The sequence below is a fragment of the Belonocnema kinseyi genome, chromosome 1 (genome assembly GCF_010883055.1).
Source record: "Belonocnema kinseyi isolate 2016_QV_RU_SX_M_011 chromosome 1, B_treatae_v1, whole genome shotgun sequence".
NCBI lineage: Eukaryota > Metazoa > Arthropoda > Insecta > Hymenoptera > Cynipidae > Belonocnema > Belonocnema kinseyi.
This window is the reverse complement of record NC_046657.1, coordinates 71,275,693-71,297,096: the sequence shown is the minus strand read 5'-3', so window position 1 is coordinate 71,297,096 and position 21,404 is coordinate 71,275,693. Positions and strand designations below refer to the sequence as shown.

Genomic DNA, 21,404 nt, shown 5'->3' with positions numbered 1-21,404 from the left:
ATTCTACAATCCATAGTAAATTTTACAGATATTGTAAAATCTTCATTTTTAAAGAAACTAGAATCTAGAATAAACTGTACAATATACAATAAATTCTATAATACATCGTAAAATCTACAATGAATTTATAAAAAAAACTGCAATAAATGATACAATCTATATTATTAAAAAAACAGTAGAATCTAAAATAAATTTGCACATTATACCATAAATAGTAAGAACTACATTAAATTTTACATTTCCCAATAAATACTACAATCTGCAAAAAATTATACAACCAACAATAAATTTTACAATTTGAAATAAAAAATAAATTATAAGATCTAGAATAAATTCTAAAATCCATAGTAAATTGTACAGATATTGTAAAATCTTCATTTAAAAAAAAACTAGAATCTAGAATAAACTTTACAATCTACAATAAATTCTACAATCTTCAATAAATTATGCAACCTACAATAAATTTCACGATCCACATTATTAAATATATTGTAGAATCTAGAATAAATAGTAAACACTTCAATAGTTTTTACAATCCTCAATAAATACGGCAATCTGCAAAAAGTTACGCAATCCACAATAAATTTTCCAATTTAAAATGAAAAATAAATTGTAAGAACTAGAATAAATTGTATAATCCATCGTAAAATCTACAATGAATTTATAGAAAACTTCAATAAATGATATTATCTTTATTATTTAATAAAAATGGTAGAATTTCAAATAAATTTGTAAAATCTACAATAAATAGTAAGAACTACAAACAATTTAACAATCTCCAATAAATACTACAATCTGAAAAAAATTATACAGTCCACAATATATTTTACAATTTGAAATAAAAAGTAAATTGTAAGATCTACAATAAATTCTGCAATCCATCGTAAAATCTGAAATGAATTGTTAAAAAACTTTAATAAATGATACAATCTATATTATTAAAAAAATGGTAAAATTTACAATAAATTTAACAATCCCCAATACTACAGTTTGCAAAAAATTATACAATTCACAATAAATTTTATAATTTGAAATAAAAAATAAATTTTAAGATCTAGAATAACTTCTACAATCCATAGAAAATTGTACAGGTATTTTAAAATCTTCATTTAAAAAAAAATTAGAATCCAGAATAAACTTTACAATCTACAATAAATTCTACAATCTACAGTAAATTGTGCAATCCGCAATAAATTTATAATGAATGGTCAAATTTACAATAAATAGCAAAATCTAAAACAAATTGTACAATCTACAATAAATTGTATAATCTACAATAAATTGAATAGTTTACAATCAATAGTATAATCTAAAATTAATCGTCAAATCTACATTAAATTCTACAATTCAAAATCTACAATGAATTCTACCATTTAAATTCTACTATGAATTCTACAATTTAAATTATACAACAATTTGTAGAATTTACAATAAATAGTTCAATCCATAATAAATTGTACAATCTTCAATTAAGTATACAATCTACAATCAATTTCACGATCCATATTATTCAAAAAATTGTAGAATCTATAGAATAAATTTTACAATCTAGAATAAATAGTAAAAACATCAATAGATTTTAAAATCCTCAATAAATACTACAATCTACATAAAATTATACAAACTACAATCAATTCTCAGGAAGGCCGTTTTAAGCAAATAAAAAACTTCCCGGCCATTTCCCGTTTTTTTCGGTTCGCAAAATTTTTTTACGTTTAATGAAATAAACAAATTCAAAGCATAAAGCTGAACAATTTTGCATTTAAAGTAATCAAAACTGAGTTGCAAATAATTTTAAACAATTTTAAGCTAGAAATAATAAAAATTGTACGATTAAATTTTTGTTATAAATTAAGCACTTCTTAATTTAAAAGTTTAAATGTTTTTATTTTAGATAATTTAAAAATGCTTAGAAAGCTTCAAAATTTGATTTCAAAATTTTGAAACATCTTCATGTTGTTTTACATTTATTCAAACTTTCAATTGTTTTTGAAATTTGTTCAGAACTTCTAAATATCATTTACAATGATTCGAATTCTTCATACATTTTTTTAATCATGTAAAATGGAAAATATTTTTGACAGTTTTGGAAATCTTTTTCAATATTTTATCTTAAAAGTATTTCTTCAAATTAAAAAGTCATTTTCAATTTTCCTAGGAATCTTAAGAAAATGTTTTTTTATTCTTTTGAAGCCTTATATAATTTTTAAAAAGCTTATCAATTTTTTGTTCAAAATCTGCAATTTTCTATATTTTGTTTTAAATTAGGCAGTGGACCATTTGCTATTCTTTTATCTAAAATTTTCGATTTCAAATGCCACTAATTTTTTTATTTTTTTAGTTCTTTTGTGTTTAAAGATTTTTAAATGTAAAATGTACGCTTTAAAATTAATATCCAAAATGGAAAATTTGCAATTGAAAGGTTTTCGAATTAGAAATTTAACTTATTTTTTTTTTTAATCTTTAAATCAAACTTAGAGAGAATTTTTCTTCTAAAAACTTGTAAAATTCCAGGTCAAAAAATAAATTCACTGACATTTCCCGGTTTTTCCGGGTCACATAAAATTCTCGGTTTTCCGGTCTACAGTGGGCACCCGGAATTCTACAATCTACATTCTTCAATCTAAATTGTACAGTAAACGGCAGAATGTAAAATAAATTGCATAATCTAGGATGAATTGCACAATATACAATAAATTCTACAATCCACTATAAATTGCATAGATATTTTACAATCTACATTTTCAAATAAACTGTAGAAACTAGAATAAATTATAAAATTTACAATAAACTCTATAATCTTAATTGTTCAATGAATTTTACAATCCACAACAAATCGTAAATCTAAAATCAATATTAGAATTTACAATTAATTCTACAATCTACATTATTTAAAAATAATTTAAATTTCTACAATAAATTCGACAGTGGACGAAAAAAATCAAATTTAAAAAAATTCTACAATTAAAATAAAAAAATGAACTGTAAACTCTACAAGTTAATTGGAAAATCTTTAATAGATTCCTCAATATAAACTATGAAATGAACGGTAGAATCTACAATAAATTCTATAATCTTAATTTTACAATTAATTGTACAATCCACAAAAATTGTAAAATCTAAAATCAATAGTAGAATTTACAATGAATTCTACAATCTAAAAAAATTATTCAATCTATAATAAATTCTGCAAACTAAATATTACAATAAATTTTATCATGTAAATAATACAATGAATTGAGCGAACCACAAAAAATTCTACAATCTTCAGTCAAATATAAAATCTACGAAAAATTCTATAATCTACATTATTAAATAAACTGTAGAATCTAGAATAAATTATACAATCTACAATAAATTGCTCGATCAACAATAAATTAAAGAAATTTACAATAAATTCTATCATGTAAATTATACAATGAATTGTGCAATACACAATCTACCATTCATTCTACAATCTAAAAAAATGATTGAATCTATAATAAATTGTAGAATCTAAAATTAAAAGTAGAATTTGCAATTCTACAATCAATTCCACACTCTAAAAAAATTATGCAATCTATAATAAATTCTGCAAACTAAATTATACAATAAATTCTATAATGTAATTATGACAATGAATTGTACATTTTACCATAAATCGTAAAATCTAAAATGAACAGCAGAACCTGCAATCAATGATATAATTTACAATAAATTATATAATCTGCAATAAATTAAATAATTGGAATCCTACAATAAATTGTACAATCTATAATAAATTATAGAAAATAAATTTTATCAATGAATTTTAAAATCTACAGTAAATTGTATAATCTGAAATGCATTTCATAATCTGAGTTCCACAATAAATTGTACAGCCTAGAATAAATTTTACAATCTACAATTAATTTTACAATCTATAATAAATTGTGAAATCTATAATAAGTTATACTCTTTGCAATAAATGGTTAAATCTAATGAAATGGTACAATCTACAATAAATTTTATAATTTTCAAAAAATTGTGAAATTTACTATTAATTGTAAAATGTATACTAGTTTATACTATCTACAATAAATTGCATAATCCAAAATAAATTATAGAATCTAAATTAGACAGTAAGTTGTAGAATTAGCAATGAATTGTACAGGTATTGTAAAATCTACAATTAATTGCACAACCTATAATAAACTGTGCAATCTACATTCAACAGTAAATTGTAAAATTTACCATTAATTTTAAAATTTAGATTAAATGCATAAGTTACAATAAATTGTAGAATCTACAAGAAAATCTAGAATCTACCAAAAATATACAATCTACAATGAATTCTACAATATAAATTAAAAATAAATGTAAGTTCTACAATAAATTGTAGAATTTAAAATAAATTATACAATAAATTGTCCAACCTAGAGTAATTTGTGTAATTTACAATGAATGGTAAAATCTACAATAAACTCTACAATCTGAATTAAGCAATGAATTGTTCAATCCATACTAAGTTGCAAAATCTTCAACAAATTATCAAATATACGATAAATTCTAAAACCTACATTATTAAATAAACTGTAGAACCTATAATAAAGCATACAATAAACGGTAGAATCTACAATAAATAGTAAAATTTACAGAAAATTCCAGAATCTAAATTATAAAATCTTTAATAAATTATAAAATATACGATAACTTCTATAATCCAAATTTTTAAATAAATTGTAGAATCTTGAATAAATCGTACAATCTAAATAAAAAAAATTAATTGTGAAATCTACAGTAAATTGGACAACCTAAAATAAATTCTACAATCCACAATAAATTATACAGATCCTGTACAATTTATAATCAATTTTAAAACCTACAATTTTAGATAAATTATTGTAAATCTACAATTAATTTTACAATCTACAATTATTTCTACAATATATACTTAAAAATAAATGGTAAACTCTACAATAAGTTTTACAATTTAAAATAAATTCTACAATCTACAATAGATTTTATAATCTACAATAAATTGTATAGTCTACAATCAATCGTTAAATCTAAAATAAATTTTATAATTTGAATTATGCAATAAATTTTTAAATCCTCAATAAATTATACAATTTACGATAAATTCTAGAACCTACATCATTAAATAAAGTGTAGGATCTAAAAAAAGTGTAAAATTTACAATAAACTGTTCAATTTACAGTAAATTCTACAATTTATATTTAAAAGAATACATTTTAAACTCTACCATAAATTGAAAAATCTTCAATAAATTCAACAATATAAATTATATAGGAAATGGTATAATTTACAATAAATTGTATAATCTAGCATGAATTGTACAATGTTTGTACAGTAAATTCTACAGTTAATTCTACAAATCTGAATTATAAAATTAATTCTACAATATACAAAAATTATTCAATCTATAATAAATTTTACAATAAATTCTACAATCTGAATTATAAAATTAATTGCACAATCCACAATAAATTGTACAATCTAGAATGAATTATAGAATCTACAATTAATTCTACGATCTAAAAAAATTATTCAATTAATTCTACAATAAATTCTTCAATCTAAATTATACAATGAATTGTACAATCAACAATAAACTGTAGAATCTACAATCAACTGTAGAATTTACGCTCAATTGCACGACTTCAAATAAATTATACAATTAAAACTTTATCGAACAATAAATTGTACAACCCAGAATAAATTCTACAATCAGAATTATAAAATGAATTGTTAAATCCACAATATATTTTACAATCTACAAATAGTAGAATTTACAGTAAATTATAAAACTTCAGTTAGAAAATAAATTTTATGAGTTAAAATGAATTATATGACCTAAATTATAACGTAAAATGTAGAATCTGCAATAAATTAAACAGTAAATTGTAGAATTTAAATTCTATGCTAAATTGCACAATTTAACATAAATTATACAATAAATTGTAGAATCTAATTATTAATAATAGTGTAGGCTCTAGAAAAAATTCTACAATCTACAATAAATTCTACAATTTAAATCAAATAAATAAATTGTAAACACTAAAATAAATTGAAAAATCTTCAAAAAATTCTACAATAAATCCTTTAAGAAATTCTACAAAACAAATTATACAATGAATTGTAGAATCAGGGTGGCCGTTTTAATAAAAGAAAAACGTTCCCGGTCATTTCCCGATTCGCAAACATTTTTCACGGTCAATGAAATTTAAAAAATCGAAAACTAAATCTAATTTTGTATTCAAATTCTCAATAATTTGCACGTATTATATGTAAGCTACTAACTCTTTTCAACTGCACAATTTTAAATTAAATGTAGTTAAACTGCCAAATTACAAAATTTGAACTTTTATCAATTTTAGAGTTCAAAAATTCAGTTGCAAAAATATAAATCCGCGTTATGATTTTTTTCTAAGGACGACTGAAAAAATCCCGAAAAATAAAATTCCCGACACTGTAAAAATCCGAAGGTGGAAACATTTCCGAATAATAAAATTGCCGAAAAATAAAAATGACGAGTTGCAAAATTCCCGAATAATAAAAATCTCGAAAAATAAAATTACCGAATAATAAAATTCCCGGCAGTTAAGAACATTAACGAACTGGAAAATTCCCGAATCATGAAATTCCCGTCAGAAAATTGACGAATTATAAAATATCCGAATTGGAAAATTTCCGAATTTAAATAATTACAAGTTTTTATAAATATATTTTATTGATTATAAATACAATAGTGATTTTTTAAATTATTGTTATTTTACATTCAAGCAATAATTTTTGCAATTTTAAACATTAAAAATAATTTTTAAAAAATCATTATTGTATTTATAATCAAGAACACATATTTAGAAAAAAATGGTAATTGTTTCAATTCAGGAGTTTTATTATTCGGGAATTATATTTTTCGGAATTTTTCAGCCTTTCCTTTTAATGCTATAAAAATATGAAAAAACCAATCTATGAATTTAAAAATGTTTAAAATTATACCATTTTAAGCAATTTTAAATTCTATTTCCAGCTCAGAATTGGTTAAAAATAGAAAAATCCCTATTGAAATTCGGAATATTAGTTCTTTTAACAAAATTTCATATTTAAATCCAGAATTTTAATTCTTTTCGAAAATTTTCCATTTCAGCTAATTTTAAGAATTAGAACTTTTTGGAAAAGTTCCCTGTTTCAGTTCATAATTTAATTTTTTTCGAAAATACCTCGTTTCAACACAGAATAATAATTTTGTTGGAAAAATTCAATCTTCCATTGAGAATTGTTATTCTCCTGGATAAATTCCAGTTCCAACTCAGAATTGGTTAAAAACTGAAAATTCCTTGTTCAAATCCGGAATTTTAATATTTTTCGAAAATTGTCCGTTTCCAAAAAGAATTCAAATTTTTGTAAAATTCCCTGTTTCAAATTATTATTTTTATTTTTATCGAAAATGTCCCGTTTCAACTTAGAATTAGAATTCATTCTAATAAAAAATTCCCTGTTCCAGCTCGGAATTTATTTAAATTTTAACATTTCCTGTTCCAAGAAGAATTATACTTCTTTGGAAAAATTTCGTGTTCCACTTCAAAATTTTGTTCCTTTTCGAAAATGTTCAGTGCTAGCTCGGAATTTGTTAAAATTTAAAATTCCAGGTTATTATTCTGAATAACTTCCAGTTCCAACTATAAATTTGTGAAAGATTGAAAAATTTCTGTTTAAATTATGTTCAATTGTTTTTATTTTAAATAGTTTAAAAATCCTTAAAATGCTTTAAAATTCAATTTCAAGATCTTGAAACATCTACATGTTGTTTCGGATTTTTTAAATCAAAAAATATTATTAAAAGTTTTTCACAACTTCTAAATATCTTTTCAAATTATTTGAATTTCAAATAATTAAAAAAATCCTTTTCAATTTTCTTAGCAATTAAAAAAAATGTTATTATCCAAAATCTATATTTGATTTAAAATTAGGCCGTGGAATATTTGCACCAAATTTTTAATTAATTATTTATAAGTTTAGTTTTTTTTTGTTCCATTTTGAGTATTTTATTTATAATATACTGATTTTAAATGTACAGTCAGATATTTCTAAATATGAAGTAACTGTTCTATTTTTTAGTTAAAAAATTAAAAATTATATGGTTAAAAAATGAAATATTTGAGATTGAAATTTAATAAAAGCCTTTAATCATAAATATATTATTTAAAAGTTATTTTAAAATTAAAATAGTTTATAAAAATTCAATAGAACGTTTACATTTGTACAATCAATTATTATTTATTTTTTTAATTTTAGAGTGCAATTCAAATTCAAAAATCATAATTTAATTCATATTCACAGTTGATCAATCAAAAATATTTGTTGTCAAAAATCTTCGATTTTAAACGGTTCTAATTTTTAATTACTTAAGTCTTTAATTATTTAAAAAAGCGATTGAAATCTAAGTTGGATGGATTTTTTTTTCTAAAAATTTGTAAAACTCCCGGACAAAAAATAAATTCACGGTCATTTCCCGGGTTTCCCGGTCCAGCGTCCACCCTGACAATCGACAATAAATCACAGAATCTAAAATCAGTTGCACAATTTACAATAAATTGTAGAATCTAGAATAATTCTAAAATCTAAAAAAAAATTTTTAATCTAAAATCAATGGGACATCAACAAAAAAATTCTAGATTCTAAATGATACAACAAATTTTACAATCAACAAAAAATTGTAAAATCTTTAATAAATTATACAATCTAAATTCCAAAATGAATTGAAAAATCGATAATAAATTAAAAATCGCACCTCTTGTTTGGCTTGAAAGACAGCATTTTCAGCGACAATTTTGGCTTTGCTGATTACCTTCAAAGCGAAAATTTCCCTCGTCCCGTATTTTTGTACTTTATAGACTCGACCATAGGCCCCTTTTGCTATTATATCAATAAAAATGTAATCATTTTTCAAAGGTTCTTCTCTGACTGTAAATTCGGGCAAAAACATTGCCTCAAATCGAGGAACAGGCCAAGCCGTTTTCGAAGAATTGAAAGGATCGTTAAGTGTTCCTTCACTCCAGCTGAAATTAAAATTTTTATATTTTATAAAATCAATAATTATTAATAGAATATTAATTACCTTCGGCGAGAAATTCGCGACCAAGGTCGATAGGATTCGTAGGACAATTCTGGTGTTCCAATACATCGTCTGCCAATAATGTCACTGATGCTGTACTGTAAATAATAAATCAAAATTTCTTTTTAAATTTAATTATTTTTTTTCTTTTTCAAATTTTCTTCCAGAGGTTATTATGTACTTATTTATTGTTTTGCTGCATTTTTACTTTATTTATACAGTTATGAAATGCTTCTAGATTTTCATTTACAAACAATAAAAATATAAGCAATTTTAAAATCTATTCTTAAATATACTTGTTAATATAAGGTTTTAGAAATTTTCGAAAAAATAATTATTAATGTTAAATAATGAATTGAAAGCCTTTCAAATTTAAAAAAGATTAAGTACCATTTGTATAAAGAAATTTAAAATGGGATAAAAAGGAATGGAATTTGTATGATTTCTAAACAAAATGTGAAAATTAATATTTTCTAATTTAGAGTGTTTGAAATAGAACATTTTTTTTTATCAGATTGTCTCAAAAGTAATTTTAAAAGGAAATCATTAAAAAATAATTTCTACAACGACCTAAAATTTGAATGATAGTGATTGAATTTAAATCATTTAAACACGAAACACTTCTTAATTGTTAATTAAACATTTCAAACATTTTAATTTTAATTACAAAATGAAAACGTCTGAAAGGTAAACATTTTTAATGTAGTGTTCAAAATGAAAATTCATAACTCTAAAATTATGAAAAATTACAGAAATGATTAGATTGCTGAGATGTCAATTTGAAATTGGCAGATTAATTTTCAACAAATAAGCTGTATTTTGATCCCAAAAAGAACAAATTTCTACTAAAACGGGTGAATTTTTAGAGCAAAAAAAATGGTTGATTTTTCGAATAAAAATATAAATAAATTTAAACTCAAAGAACCAAATTTTTAACTGTGGAGATGAACATTTAACCATACAATTTTTTTTTAACAAAGAGGTTTAATTTTTACACAAGTAGATGAATTTTCAATTGAAAAAGATAAAATTTCCAACAAAATAGTGGAATATGCAACCAAATAAGATTAATTCTTAACCAACCAGTTGCATTTTTAACCAAAAAAGATTATATTTTTGTTGAAAATTCAAGATTTTTGTACAGAAAACTTTGGTTTAAAAATTGAACTACTTGTCTAAAAATGTATGTATTTTTTTAATACGTCTTCTTTGGTAAAAAATTAATCTTCTTGATTAAAAATGCAACTATTTGGTTAATAATTTATTTAGTTTCTTGAAAGTTCGACTTTTTTTATAGAAACTTAATTTTGTTGATGTTGAAAATTCAAGTATTTAATAAAAAATGTATGTATTTTGGTGAAAATTTCTTTTTTTGGGTTAACAAATAATTATTCTAAATGAAAATTTAACTAATCTCTTAAATAAGTCTTTGGTTTAAAAATGAATTACTTCGTTGGAATTTCCCTTTTTTTTGGGTGAAAACAATTTTTTTTAAAGAAAATTGTACTGTTTCGTTCAAAATTATTTCTTTTATTGAAAATTTATATTTTCAGATTAAAAATTCAACTGCTATGTAGACTTTTTTTCCTTTTGTATTAAAAATTAATTTATGTTTAAAAATTGATCTTTATAGTTTAAAAATTTAACTACTTGTTTCAAGATTATATAATTTGTTTAAGGTTCGTCTGTTTTGGTAAAACAATAATTTTTTGGTACGAAATTCAATTATTTGTTTGAAAATGTATGTAATTTATTTTTAAAAAATTTTTTTGTAGAAAATTAATATTGTTGATTGAAAATTTAACTATTTGGTTAAAAATTTATTTTTTGATAGAGAATTAACTTTTTTGGTTAAAAATTCAAGTATTTAATTAAAAATGTATATATTTTTATGAAAATTTCTGCTTTGGGGTATCAATTAATTTTTCTAAATGAAAATTTAACTATTCGGTTAAAAATGTATGTATTATGTTTAAAATATGTTTTTTTGGTTTAATTCAATTGCTGTTTTCTTAATTCAAAATTCATCTTTTTATGTTGAAAATTAAAATCCTTGGTTCAAAGTTGAACTTCTTTTTTTAAAAAAATTATTTTATTTATTGAAGATTCATAATTTTGGTAGAAAATTCAACTCTTTTGGTTGAAAATTGAAGAAGTTTTTTTTGAAACTTCCCTATCTTAAGGGTAAAAATTAATTTTAAAAAATTAAACCCTTTGGTTAAAAATTAATTCTTTTATTAAAAATATTATGTTATCAGATTGAAAAATTCCACTAATTTGTAGAAAATTTGTTTTCTTTTTTTATTAAAAAATAATTTCTGGTTAAAAATTGATCTTTATAGTTTAAAAATTCAACTTATTGTTGCAAAATTATCTAATTGGTTTAAGGTTAGTCTGTTTTGGTAAAAAAAATAATTTTTTTGGTACGAAATTGAATTATTTGTTTAAAAATGTATATAGTTTATTTAAAAAAAAATTTTTTGTAGAAAATTAATATTCTTGATTAAAAATTCAACTATTTGGTTAAAAACTTATTTGGTTTGTTAAAAAATTTGACTTTTTTGATAGAGAATTAATTTTTTTGGTTAAAAATTCAAGTATTTAATTAAAAATGTATATATTTTTATGAAAAGTTCTGCTTTGGGGTATCAATTAATTTTTCGAAATGAAAATTTAACTATTCGGTTAAAAATGTATGTATTATGTTTAAAATATGTTTTTTTGGTTTAATTCAATTGCTGTTTTCTTAATTCAAAATTCATCTTTTTATGTTGAAAATTAAAATCCTTGGTTCAAAGTTGAACTTCTTTTTTTAAAAAAATTATTTTATTTATTGAAGATTCATAATTTTGGTAGAAAATTCAACTCTTTTGGTTGAAAATTGAAGAAGTTTTTTTTGAAACTTCCCTATCTTAAGGGTAAAAATTAATTTAAAAAAATTAAACTCTTTGGTTAAAAATTAATTCTTTTATTAAAAAATTTATGTTATCAGATTGAAAAATTATATTAATATTATTAATTGTAAAAAATTTGTTTTCTTTTTTTTATCACAAATCCATTTTTGGTTAAAAATTGATCTTTTCAGATAAAAATCCAACTATTTTTTGCAAAATTATCCAATTTGTTTAAGATTCGTCTATTTTGGTAATTAATAATAATTTTTTTGGTTCAAAATTCAACTCTTTGGTTAAATACGTATATATGTTGTTGAGAATTCGTCTTTTATAGGAGAAAATTAATATACTGATGAGAAAATTAAAATATTTGATTACAAATTTCTTTATGTTGATAAAAATATATTTTTTTTCGGGGTAAAAATTATTGTTTGAATTGAAAATTTAACTATTTGGTTGAAATATGATCTTTTCAGTTTAAAATTTAAACCATATGTTGAAAATTTATATAATTTGTTAAAAATTCATATTTTTTTGTAAAAAAACATAACTTTTTTGGTTAAAAATCCATCTTTTTCAATATTACATAACATTTTCTTTAAACTATTATTCAAAATTTTGTAATGTTTCTTATTTATATTTAAAATTTCCTCAGGTTGAATGATTTAGAATTGAAAATTGTATACAATGAATTGCCAATCCTTAAAATTGAAAAGTTTTGATTTTGAAAATTTAAAATTGAAAATTGAATATCTTTTCATTTTAAAAATGATAAATTATTCTCTATCGTTGATGATTCACATAAGACATTTTTTCAATTTAATTAAAAATATATACTATGTTAAATCATTTATTTTTTATAAAGAAAATATATTATTTTGTTTTTAAATTGAAAATGATTTTTTTTTGTTATCAGTGAAAATTTAACTTGATTTAATTTTACTTTAAATAATTAATTATTTAAAATTAACTTCCTTTTTTTATTGAAAATTTTACTCTTTCATTTTTGGTTAAAAAATGTATCTTTCTAGTGAAAAAATTCACACAATCTGTTTAAAAACAAGTTTTTTTTTGTAGAAAATTAATCTTAAGGATTAAAAATTCAACTATTTTCTGAAAATTAATGTAATTTGTTAAAAATTCGTCTTTTTTGGTAAAAAAAATCTTTTTAGTGTAAAATTCAATTTCTTGTTTCAGAAAATCTGTATTTTGTTGATAATTGGTATATTATAGTAGAAAATGATTCTTTTTGGTTAAAAATAAATCTTTCTCAATCTTACAAAACAATTTCTTTAAATTATTATACTAAATTCTGTAATTTTTTTATTTAGATTTCAAATTTTCTAAGTTTGAAAGATTTAGAATTTAAAAAATTGTTTGCATTTGAATTGTCAATCCTTAAAATTGGAAAGTTTTGATTTTGATAAATTACAATTGAAAATCACACATGTTTTCATTTTGAAAAATTATAAATTCTGTGATTTTAATGATTCACGTAAGAACCTCTGTTCAATTTAAAAAATGGATTGAAAAATGATATTTTTAGTTTAAAAAAATTTAACTATTTTTTTAAAGTAATTGATGTATTATTTTGTTTCTAAATTAAAAATTATCATTTTTATTAGTGAAAATTTAACTTAATTTAATTTTACTTTAAGTAATTCATCATTAAAAATTACAATTAATTAAATTTTTTATTGAAAATTTAACTCTTCCATGTTTGGATAAAAATTTATCGTTTTAGTTCAAAAATTCAACTGTTTGCTGAAAACTGATGTAATTTGTTGAAAACTGTTCTTTTTTTGTAAAAAAAAAAAATATATTTTTGCTTGAAAATTTGTCTTTTATAGTAGAAATTTAATATTTTTGGTTAAAAATTCGTGTTTTATAAACTTAAATAGTATTTTATTTAACCTACCTGACTTGCATATTGTCGATGCGCATAATGTTTCCTTTTCGCATTAGTATTTCCCATTCGTTTCGTATCTAAAAAAAACTATAAATTAATAAAAACTTTTAAATTCCAAATAATAACCAAAAAACGACAAATCCTGCTAGAAAAAATATAAATAATAAATAAAAATGCAATTTAAAACCCGTTTCGATTACAAAAACAAACTATTCTTATCTCATTTGCAATTTTTAAATCAAAAAATATTATATAAATACTTACATTTACACTAAACTTTGGAAAAAAAATATAAAGTAAAGGCGAAAAAAAACGAAAGTGAAATTCTTTAATTATAGGTTATGTTCGAAAAAGTATCGTAAATATTAGGAATTTATGGTTAATAGAAGCTTCTAAAAGATACAAAAATTTATGGAAACAATCTAAATTTATTATAATTGATTAAAAATGGTATTGTTTATTAAGTGTATAAATTCCTAAAGAGGTTAGACGTACGCAACCACGTTCCGTTATTTTATTTTTCAGTCTTGTCCTTTATCTAACATTCATTTATTCACTTGTTTTTGTTGAAATGGAAGAAATCCTGGCACGAGGAGAAAAGGGTGAAAATGTAAACAGTGCGGACTAGAAATAATCACAAATATAAACATTGATGACTGATAACACTTATCTCATTTCAATTGATAAGAGATTCACGCGAATTTTGACGTTTACTCCAAAGGTAAGGAATCAGTCGGTATGTAGATTTTCCTACCTTATCGATAAATTAAAAATATGTATTTTGAGGATTACTCCAATGGTAATATGATATGTAGATTTTCTGACTTATCAAGAAAGTTTTAAAAAATTGAAAGTGCAATTTCGCACAAAAATTAATAAAAATTAAACCTCTAAATATAAATTAAACTAACAAGTGTTTAAATTGAACTAAAATCACTAAAATTATAATATTTTATCTGTTTTCTTAGAGCTATTGGTATTTAATTATTAAGTTTAACTGAAATTTCAGTAGTTTTACTTTTTCAATTATTTCTTAATAATCATTATAATAATTGTCAGTGAAAAGTACGAAAAGTTTAATTAAATTTCAATAATTTGCAGTAAAATAAAACCCAGGAAAATAATTTTCCCACTTTTTCAACCAAATTAAAAATCTCAATTTTTTGACTGCAAGATTTTTTTCTAATTAAATTAATCATTTGAAAAAATGAATATTTAGAAATTTTCAGTTTTAAATCTTGATAATAAATCTATTACGAAAAAGACACTTAAAATTTCACGATTTTGTAGCATATACATTAAATGTTGAAACAGTGTTGAATTTAAAGGATTTGGAATTCAAGAATTTTCAGTTGCAAATCTTGAAAATGGAAGAATGTTTTATTGTAAATTTTTCACGTTGAAAAAATTGCAATTTTATTTTTCAAACTTTAAGAATTTTCAAATATCATTTTAAAAAATTGTAGAAATTGAAATTGTAAATCTTTAAAATTCTAGTTTTTAATTTAAAAAATGTACAATTAAAAATTACACAAGTTTCATTTTTTAAATAACAAATTCTGAAATTTGGACGATTTACATAAGAAATGACATCCAGTTTAAAAGATTTAAAATTGGAAAAATGTAGAAGTTGGTATTATAAATCTTAGAATTGAAGGGTTATCAATTTTGAAAATAATTTTTTTTCTAATTGAATTAATCATTTTAAAAAATGCATACTTAGAAATTTTCAATTTTCAATTTTGAGAATAAATATATTAAGAAAAAAACACTTAAAATTTCACCATTTTCTATCATATATATATAAAATGTTGGAAAAGTGTTGAATTAAAAATATGTGAAATTCAAGAATTTTGAATAGCAAATCTATAAAATTGAAGAACAATTTTATTGTAATTCTTCTACATTGAAAAAATTGCAATTTTTTTGCACATTCTGTAATTTTGATAATTTAAATTAGAAATTGCATCACTTAGGAAGATTTATAGTTGGAAAATTGTAGAAGTTGGAGTTGTAAATCCTTAAAATTGAAGAGCTTTTTATTTTGAAAATTTATCATTAAAAATGACAACAATTTTAATTTTTACAATTATAAATTCTGTAATTTTGAAGATTTACTTTAGAAATTTTTTCTGTTTGGAATCTTTAGAATTGAAAATTTGGCTTTTACTTTCCAGAATAATCTAAATTTTAGAACTTTTATTTATACTTCTTTAAACTTGAAGAGTTTTAGGCTAAAAATAGTAAAATTGAAGAATTTTTAATTGCACATCTGTAAAATAGTAATATTTTTAATTTAGAAAATTTACAATAAAAAATTATGCAAGTTTTACGATTAAAAATTCTGTGACTTTGATCATTTAATTGGATATTTTATCAATTTGGAACATTTGGAACAGAAAACTCTGAACTTTTTATCCAAAAAATGATCAAAATTATCAGAATTTATAAGAATTTTTATTTTTATATCCTTTGAATTTACTAAATTGTAAATATTGAAAATTAAAGAATTTTCAATTTTAAAAATTTACAATTAAAATAAACGAGTTTCAGTTTTTACTATCACAGATTATGTAGCTTTAATGTTTTGCAATCGAAATTTCTTGAATTTAAAAGATTTAGAATTGAAAGCCTCACTTTCGATTTCCAAAAATTATCTAAATTTAAGAATTTTTATTTCAGCATCTTTAAAATTGACGAGTTTTTAATTTTTTAAATTTACAATAAAATATTATGCGAGTTTTAAGTTTTACAAATAGAAATTTTGTACTTTTGAAGCTTTTTATTCGAAATTTGTTTAACTTGGAAATTTTAGAATTGAAAACTTAGATTTTTTAAATTTAAGAATTTTTATTTATGCAATTTAAAAATTTGAGAGCTTTTAATTTTTCAATTTTAAAATACAAAATTATACAAGTTTTATGTTTGACAATAAAAACTTTTGTAATTTTAATGCTTTACATTAGAAATCTCTTCAATTTGTAAGATTTAGAATATTGAAATAGTAGAATCTTTAACCAAGAGTGATAAGTTCGGAATCATAAATAAAACAGTGAAATTAACAACCAAAACGAATTTAGAAAATAAAGGTGTTGTACATTTTTTTCTTGCTTGAAATCAAAAATTATACAGTTTATATACATTCTTGTAAATTTAAAATAATTATTTATTTTTATTACAAGAATTGTTTTTAATACCTTTTTTTAATTGCGCGTCAACTACTGCCAACCAGCGGGTGAGCGGGCGTAGTAGCTCTGGCCCTAGGATCACCACATTCTCTTTCCAGCTCACTTTATCTTCCATTTCTCTCTTATACCCTTTCCATTCATGCTCCCATATTTCTTCTTCCCATTCAAGATTCTGTATATATGTTTTTTTTTGCCATCCAGATTACTCCTCCTCATCCTTTCTCGCCATAACTTTTTCTATTTCGTATTCTTTTTAAGATTTCTCTCTCCCATTTATTTTGAAATTCCTGACCTTCTCCTTGAACTGTTCTTTTTCTTTAATTGGCCAATCCCCTCTTTCAGATTTTTGAATCTATACACTCTCTAGTTTCTTGACTTTCTTTCTTTTATCGTCATCCATTATCACATAATCAATTACCATTCCTTTTTCTCCTAATGAGCGTGTATAAACCCTTTCCTCACCTCCTGTGCATTTCCGTTAAGGAAAAATCATCCCGTCTTCTCTAAGCTCTTTAACCATTTCTCAGCCTCCCCACTCAGTATCTTGTCTTTTATTTTTCCTAGCTTTCCTCTCATCTTTATCTCTTCTACTATTAAGCCTTATTTTTGTCCTTTCATCTCTTTCTTATACGTCCCTCTTATATATTCGTTCCTTGCTCCCATCATTATTCCTTTCATTGCTCCTGCCCTCTTTATTCTTCCTGTTTGTATCTGGAACCTGTCATGTGTAACCTCTTTGTAATCTTCACTTTACTCTTTCACATCCCTTCTCATCTAGCCACGTCCCCATCATTCCTACTACAAAGGGTCTCTAAAATGTGGAATTTTTCGGCCCCTACCACTGTCCCATCTGGGAGAAACACATGAAAACGTATCGTGTCGGTGAGTCGGTTTTGTTACATGATGCGAAGACCAGCTTCGTGTAAAGCCGAAAATGCACGAGCACGAACCCAAGCTCTCCCGACTTCACCAATTATGAGCTAGCTGCTACGCTAATTTATTCCGCTTTTGAAATCTCGAATTATATACAGTAGAACCTCGATTATCCGAGGTGTTTTGATATATTTTAAATGGAAAAATAAATATAAGCATTTAGCAAATAAAAGTAAACAACTTACGAATGTGGATTTATCTTTATAGTACGAAGCATTGTAACAAACGTGGCTCAAGGAAGTCGATAATAAAGCACTGTTTCAATCTGCTCCATCGTTTTTTAGCTGCAATACCTGTTTTATCAATGATTCTCAGTATTATCCGAGCATACACCTCGGTTAATGCGGAGTGCTTGGATGAGTCCCGTTTCCTCGGATAACGCGGAACGTCGGATAATCGAAAGCCGGATAATCGAGGTTCTACTGTAAATATACATAGGAGACAAGATTTTCTCAATAAATTTTTTTATTCAACCAAATTTTCCAATTTTTAACTTAGAAACCGAATTTAAGCTAAAACAATAAGTATTGAACCAAAAATCTCTTATGAAAAAGAAGTATTGGTAAGAATTGGATCCAGTACTTTTGCGCGAAAAAGAATCAGATTTCCAATACTTATTCGCGAAAAAAGTATTAGATCCAATACTTCTTTTTCATAAGGGATGGACTACTTAAATTTTCAGGTAAATGGAATTTTCAACAAAATAATTCAATTTTCCACAAAACAAATCAATTTTGCAGTAAAAAAGATTGATTTTTAACAAAGAATGGAACCGATCAATTTTCAGGTAAAAAAATTAATTTCGAATAAAAAAAAATCGAATCTGCAACCAAATAGTGAAATTTTATACCAAAGAGATAAATTTACGAACAAGAAGACGAATATTTTTCCAAAAAGACGAATTCTCCACAAAATTGATGAATTTTGAACCACGTAGTTGAATTTGCAAACAAATAATATAATTTTTAAACCAATACTTTTCTACCAAAAACAAAAATTCCAAATTTTAAAAATCAATGTTGAAACAACAAAAAAATAATTTTTTAACAAAATAGATCAATTTTCAACCAAAAACGGTTACATTATCAGTTTAAAAAATAAATTTACAACGCAATTTTTTCCCAAAATAGTTTAATTTCTAATAAAATACATGATCTTTCAACCATATAGTTTAATTTTGTACTAAAAACATACATTTTTAACGAAAAATGGAATGCTTAATCTTTACCAAAACAGATGTATTTTCAAATGAGAAGAATAATTAATAACTAAATAATCTGAACTTTTAACTGAAAAAGGCCACTTTTCAAGCAAAAAAACAAATAAATTTTTAACAAAATAGTTAAATCTTCAATGAAAAAATAAATATATTTTTAACTATATTATAAAAGATAAATTTTCAACCAAAAATGTCAGGGTTACATTTTTAGTTAAAAAATAAATGATTTTATACCAAAAAACTATCGAATTTTCAACGAAATAGATCAATTATTTTTAAAATGCATTTTTAACCAAAATAGATGGATTTTCCAACAAGAATAATAGTTTTCAACTTAAGAAGATGATTTTTCAACAACAACAAAATTTCAATAAAATTGTTAAATTTTCGTCTTTAAAAATGAATATAGAAACGAGAAAAAAATATTTCACCGATAATTGAATAGTTACATTTTCAGATAACAAATTTAGTTTTCGACGAAATATTTTAATTTTCGACGGAAGAAATGAATTTCCTCTGAAAAATATAAATTTTTAACCAAAAATGAAACAGTTAAATTAAAAATATTTTAAATCAATTTTGAACAACAAAAAACAATCGAATTTACTATAGAATAGTTCAATTTTTAAACAATGAAGTGAATGCACAAACATCAACAATAATATTATATCAAAAAGATAAATTGTTTACCTTGCAGCTTAATTTTCAATTAAAAGATAAAATTTTAACAAAAAATGGAATTCTCACATTTTCAGTAAAAAAAAGTAAGAAAAAAATTGTAACCAAATATTTACATTTTAACAAAACAAATTAATTTTCAAACGCAACGAAGAATTTTCAAACAAATAATTCTATGATGAAAAGTAAAAAAAAAATATTTAAAAAAGACGAATTTACAAAAAATACATGAATTTTCATTCAGATAGTTGAATTTGTCAACTAAAGAAGATAATTTTTTAAAAAGAAATGGAATAATTTAATTTAATAGTTTCGGCAATGTTATTTTTCAGTTGTCCCTTATGAATAACTAGGAAAATTTTCTATCGGGAATTTTATTATTCGGAAATTTTCCAAATCGCGATTTCTATATTGCGGAAATTTAATAGTTTCGGGAATTATCTATCTCGAATATTCTTTTTTCAATTCGGGAGTATTATCATTCGGGAATTTGATTTTTCAGTATTTTTCAGTCACCCCTAAATTTATTCTAAATTAATCATTTTCGGGACGACTGAAAAATCCCGAAAAATAAAATTTTGGAAACTGTAAAATTCCCCAATTGGAAATTTCACGAGTAATAAAATTTCCGAATCCGATCAATTTATAATATCAACGAATAATTTTGAATTTCCTGAATAATGAAATCCCTGAAAAACAAAATACCCGAATAATAAATTTCCCGAATTGTGAAATTCCAGAATAATAAAATTCCCCAATAGTGAAATTCCTGAATTGGAAAATTTTCAAATAATAAAATTCCCGAACTGAAAAATTCCTGACTAGTAAAATTCCCGAATAGTAAATTTCCCAAATTGGAAAATTCTCAAATAATAAAATTCACGCATTGGAAAATTCCCGATCAGTTTATAATATTACCGAATTGTGAAATTCCCGAAATATCCGAACCAGAAAATTCCAAAATTTAAGAAATTAAGATTTTTTACCAATATTATTTATTTATTAAAAAATCAATAATCAAACATTTTCACGAGAAAACAAATATTTTCAATTTTTTAAATTTGTAAAATTATTGTTTGAATTTAAAATAAGAATAATCGAAAAAAATATATTTCTGTATGAAATTAATTTTATTTTAAATTCAAACAATAATTTTAGAAACTTTCATTAATAAAAATAACTTTATTTATAAACATATTCGATTATTGTATTTTTAATAAATAAATAATATTTCTAAACAATTTGTTTGATTGCTTAAGTTTATCAATTTCCTGTCGGGATTTTTCCAATTCGAGAATATTCTAATTAGTTCAGGATTTTTTTACGGGAATTCTATTATTATAGAATTTTCCAATTCAGGAATTTTACAGTGTTGGGAATGTTATTTTTCGGGATTCTTCAGTCGTCAGTCGTGCCTGATTTGTCTAAATTGTTAAATCTGTTCTAAATTATGAAAATAATTTTAAATGATTAATTTATTAAA

At 22.6% G+C, this 21,404-nt stretch overlaps 1 protein-coding gene across 5 annotated transcripts in view; it reads right to left on the bottom strand.

Moving 5' to 3' along the window:
- LOC117176475 (serine/threonine-protein kinase S6KL) overlaps positions 1-14,577 on the bottom strand; it is a 150,417-nt gene extending 135,840 nt beyond the window's left edge. Inside the window, exons 1-4 of one of the 5 annotated variants that reach the window (XM_033366733.1) lie at positions 14,399-14,577; positions 13,913-13,990; positions 9,104-9,198; positions 8,777-9,044 (exon numbers count right to left, since the gene is read on the bottom strand). In XM_033366733.1, the coding sequence (XP_033222624.1) occupies positions 8,777-9,044; positions 9,104-9,198; positions 13,913-13,969 (420 nt within the window). In that variant the 5' untranslated portion in view covers positions 13,970-13,990; positions 14,399-14,577. The other 4 variants (XM_033366729.1, XM_033366751.1, XM_033366745.1 and 1 more) reach the window with 4 other exon arrangements.
- Positions 14,578-21,404: the final 6,827 nt, after the last annotated feature.